Genomic DNA, 5400 nt, shown 5'->3' on the forward strand with positions numbered 1-5400 from the left:
ATCAGTTTCCTCTATTGTATCTCATATGCCTGAGAATCTATATTCCATCTCTTGTATTATGTGGGTAATGCTTGAGTCTGTAGCTTCTGTTTGCCTACCTAGATTTTCCTTCTCCAGTATTCCCTCAGTTTGTGTTTTCTTTTTTATCCCTATTTTCATTTTCAAGTCTTAAATCATTTTATTTGTTTCCTTCACCTGTTTGGTTTTTCTTGACTTTTTTGGTTTTCTTTAAGGTATGTATTCATTTATTCTTACTGTTTTCTGTGTTTTCCTGGATTTTTTTTAAAGAGATTTATTCATTTCCTCATTGAAGACACATATCATCTTCATTAAGTTGGTTTTAGGATCAGTGTGTGTGTGTGTGTGTGTGTGTGTGTGTGTGTGTGTGTGTGTGTGCGTACACTTCAGATGTATGCATACACTTCAGATGTGTTGGAATATTCAGAAGTTTCTGGAGTAGGATAGCTGGGCTCTGGTGGTGACATATTGTCCTGTCTGTTGTTGATTGTGTTCTAAAGCTGACCTCTACAAACATGGGTTTGTGGTAATTATACTGGTGCTGGTTTCTGAGCTTATCTTTGTTGGATGGGTATTTTTTCCCATTAGGTTCTGATTCCACTGTGGTCTTCTGTTCTGAGTGGCCTGTGGTTCTGGTGAATAGCATATCCTATGGTTCAGTAGGGAACCTACACTATTGTTTGTCTACAGAACCTCTGGGATTTAGGAACAAGGTATACCCCTACGGTTCTGGTATTCAGAATAACAATAAAAGTACACCTGTGTCAATGTCTATTTTCGTGTTTATGAAAGGTTTAACTGAGGAGTAAGAACACCCTTAACATGCTTAATGTGAAAAGGAACATTTCATCTTCGCCAACTCATCAAATTAGAAACAAACAAACAAGCAAATGAACACCAACAACAAAAACACACCTTTGAGATTTCAACTTAACACAGTTGAAATAAATTTCAGAATACCAAAGACAACAAATAAAGAGAAGACATGGTAAAAAAACATAACCCTCATTCACTGTTGATAGAACTGCAAACTTGTGAAATCGCATTGGACATATGTGTGGTGAATTCTAGATAGAAAAATAAATAACTTAATTAATAATTTGACACTTCACCATGCAATGCCACTCACTGAACAAAGTATTTGTCATTCTAAACTACAGATTATTGTTCAGTCATGTTCATTGTAAAGTACTCCAATAGCTAGGGAATCAAAATGACTTTGAACTGATGAATTAGTAATGAAAACATGGTATAACACATATACATATAAAACATAGATATGGAGGAAATTTATTTATCTGTAAAAATTTATGATCTTAAAATTTGCATGTAAATAGATGAAACTAGAAAATATTGAATGAGGTAACTCTAAACCAGAGAAACAAACTCCACTTGCTCTCTTTTACTGGAGATAACTATATATGAATATATAATCTGAATTTACTGCAAAAATCAGAAAAATGAAAAGGATGATAGTGTAGGCATCTATTCTAGATAGGAGAATAACAGTGTACAGAAGCTATGAAGGGGTAAATAGAAAAAATTGGGGGTGTTGTATTTGGGATCTAGAGGAAGAAAGCAGTGTAGAAAGGGAAAGGATAAAGACATAAATAACAATAATGATGCTTAATAAAGACATGGAAAATATTATTTTATGTTTACCTTAAATTACACAAACACACACTCACATACACACACACACAAATACACAGGCATGCTCACACAAGCATAAATGGCACTCCTGAAAGCATTATATTATTGCGATTCCATTAATTGCCTCAGAGAAATTTAAGGTAAGTCTCTCTTGAGAAATCACACAGGATTCTAACACAGAACTTTGACTTGGAAAAATGGAGCTTAATTCTCTTTAGAATTCTACTCTGTGAAGACAAGATTTCATACTATGGGAAATGGCTATATAACTCCCAAGTACCAAAGGATTAAAAAAGTAAATAGCTCTGTGACATGTAGGAACCACAATAATAGCTAGCAAGACAAGTTATTCCTAAAGGTGCAATAGTGGCAGTGACATACTAACAGTAATCAGTATCTATGAAGTTGCACTTAAGGTCCACTCAACAGGGGGAGCTTCATGCCTGATTTTATAATGACAGTCAACTGTGAGTTGCTGATGAGGTCATTGGAATGCAGAGGAAAATGTAATAGTGACTCCTTCTTAAACCAGTATAGTCTCTAACTGCATACTTAGTACTTATTTCAACAGGTAAGTGTAACTCTTCCTACAGCAGATGGAGATCATTGCAGAAGTCCATAGCTGGTCTAATAGAGGGAGGAACTGATGCTGGAGAGAAGAGCCATAGTGAAACCATCTACAATAAAGCCCTCCACCTAAGACTCAGGGACATTTGGAGGAAAAAGAAAGAATGTTCTAAGTTCTAAAAGTAAGAGGACAAGCAATGTTGTGCTGAAATTGTGTCTTCTATGTCTGACAGGTAAATGGCACCATGTTCTCAACAATATAGTTTGCCAAACAAGAGTCAAAACTGATATTACTTGGCACACCATTGAAGAAAGTGAAAACTCTCAAGAGACTCTTCTCCTAGATGAAGAGTTATAGTAAATTAATGATTACTAAGAACAGTATCAGCCTTCCTTCTTTTGAATAACCCCTTAATAAATATGAATATGTGTGTTAAAGTAAGAATGCTATACATTTGAGAGAGAGCAGGGAAACACAGGAGTAAATAAAGGGAGATGTGGAGAATGATATAATCACAACACTTGCATATGAAATTCTCACACATGAATTAAAAATCAATGAAAAAGAATAAGATATGTTTGAATTGAGAATGAACTTTAATATTTCTAAATTAGTATTTATCAAAAACAAATAAATATATAGCATGATGAGCTAAACATTATGAGCATATGAATAGATACAATCATTATTATTGATTTACATTATTTGTTCTATGAAATAAGAAAGATAAGGTGTACATAGAAAATTGAATTTGAAATTTATATTTATAAAAATTATCAAAGTGTCCTAGCAAATGAATAATAATTCTTGAAACTAGAATAAAATGAATTACATCAATTCAAAATATGTATTTTTGAATAACTTTTCTTGAATAAATTATCCTCACATTACTTCTCAAACATGAATTTTTTTCTTTGAAGTATTTTCTTCAAGGCAATACTAACATCCTTATTTCTCAGGCTGTAGATCAATGGGTTCAGCATGGGAACAACAGTAGTATAAAACACAGATGACACTTTCCCTTGGTCCATTGAATTCACTGATGATGGCTGTAAATACATGAATGCAGCAGAACCAAAGAAGACAGCAACAGCAGAGATGTGGGAACTGCAGGTGCTGAAGGCTTTGGACCTGCCTTCTGTGGATTTAATCCTGAGGATGCTGGCAATGATGGAGATGTAGGAAGAAATAATGGTGATAATTGGGACACAAATGTTAAATGTACCAAAAATTAGAATCAACAGTTCAATGATAAAGGTATTAGAGCATGCAAGCTTCAATAGGGGAAGAAGATCACAGAAATAGTGATTGATCATATCTGTTTTGCAGAACCGAATCCTTATCAGGAAGCCTGTGAGAACTGATGCAGTGAGCACACCAAAAATATACACTCCTGAAATCAGGGCACTGCTAATCTGGTAGGACATGGTTACACTGTATAGCAACGGGCTACAGATGGCCACATAGCGATCATATGCCATTGCAGCTAATGTGTAACACTCTGCAAAGCCAAAAATCATAAAGAAATAGAGTTGAGTCATGCATCCAGGGTAGGAGATAGGATTCTTCTCTCTCACAAAGCTCACCAGCATTTTAGGAGTCACAACAGTAGACTGACAGAAGTCAATGAAGGACAGACTGCTGAGGAAATAGTACATGGGGTTGTGCAGGTGAGAACTGAGCACAATCAGTGTGATCATGCCCAGATTTCCTGCTACAGTGACCACATAGATTCCAGTGAAGAGGAAGAAAAGGGGCATCTGGAGTTCTGGTTTCTCTGAGAGTCCAACCAAGAAGAACTCAGTCACTGTGCAATGATTTCCTGCTGCCATGTTTTTCATTAAGATCCTGAAGGAGTAAAAGAATTATTTGAGCCAGGTGTTAGTATTTCAGGTTTTTAATCCCAGCACTAGGGAGGCAAAAGTAGGCAAACTCTGTGATTTCAAGGCCAGTCTGTTCAACAGAGCTAGTTGTTGGAGAGGCAAGGCTTCACAAAGTAATAATGTTCCAAATAATACATACATACACATATATTTGTGTGTTCGCATGTGCATACATACATACAAATATGTGTGTATATAGAGAGTAAAGTTGTCAGAGAGACATCAATGTGCTTTTCCATGTACATAATGTCCACATATCAATTATTTCTGCCTTAAAATACATTTGCTCTCTATATAATTACCTCTATGGATAATTTAGGTATTTATCATTTATTATTAATTTTCATCTTATTGTTTAAAAATTAAGAATAGCTTTCATATAAAGTATTATCACAACATTTACACCTTGATATTTTTTCTTATTTCAAATCAATGTTCATATACTGAGGATTAGAGAGGGTATCAGTGAGGAAAACTGACAGACACTCTTGAGGAATCAAATTTCTCTAAAAACGGTGAATTATTATCCAAAATCTAACTTTAACAGAGGATTTATGAAGCTTCTTTTTCAAAAATCTCCATTATTTTCTAATTCTTAAGATACATAGTTAATTAAATTGTCAAATGTGAAAAGGAATTGACATCTGCAGAAACTGTTACATGAGGTACTGGATTAATGTTGCTCCTAGGATTATGTACTAGGTGCATGGCGCACCATTAGGAAAGGTTTCTGTTTGTGACCCAGTTCTTGAGAATGTAGAGTCAGTCAACAGTGATTAAATAGTGAGGTCACAGAGACAAAGTGTCCATACTCACTCCCAGTCACTTAATGACATTCTTGGCTAGCACAATGTATACTTATTATTTTACCTGTAAACAATAGATATTACTGTCATCACTAAAAAAATCATAGTATGAGTTTGTGCTGTTAGATTATATTGACAATTTTTCAAGTGTAGAAGCTACATTTCTACACATTAAAATTAGAGAAACAGTCTTGCCTCAGTTCTTACTTTTCCGTTTATTTCTTTGTGAACTATGAAAGTCTGCAATGCAGAAATATATGTTGAAAAAGAACTCACCATAGAAATAATTTTAAGGTTTAATATGATAATGAATTCAAGTCTCAAAGATGTGTGGAGAGGTTCATAACCAAATTAGTGCATTTCACATATGAAGTAAAAGCATTTAAGATACCCAAAGGGTACTTAAAGCCAACCTTGTCTACTTTGGATCATTTCAGAATTCACAGGAAAATCAGTATAGCCTGATGTTAAA

At 34.6% G+C, this 5400-nt stretch overlaps 1 protein-coding gene across 1 annotated transcript; it reads right to left on the minus strand.

Moving 5' to 3' along the window:
• Nucleotides 1–3126: 3126 nt before the first annotated feature.
• Nucleotides 3127–4080, minus strand: LOC146894445 (olfactory receptor 8G18-like). The gene has a single exon (XM_085688580.2). It carries the CDS (start codon nt 4078–4080, stop codon nt 3127–3129), a length of 954 nt encoding a protein of 317 aa, XP_085544706.2.
• Between the last annotated feature and the right edge of the window lie 1320 nt (nt 4081–5400).

This window comes from Myodes glareolus, chromosome 4, assembly GCF_982192425.1.
Source record: "Myodes glareolus chromosome 4, mMyoGla1.1, whole genome shotgun sequence".
In the NCBI taxonomy this organism is placed as follows: Eukaryota; Metazoa; Chordata; class Mammalia; order Rodentia; family Cricetidae; genus Myodes; species Myodes glareolus.

Coding starts and splice junctions, on each gene's coding strand:
- LOC146894445 (XM_085688580.2), bottom strand. CDS start 4,080: ATGAAAAACATGGCAGCAGGAAATCATTGCACAGTGACTGAGTTCTTC.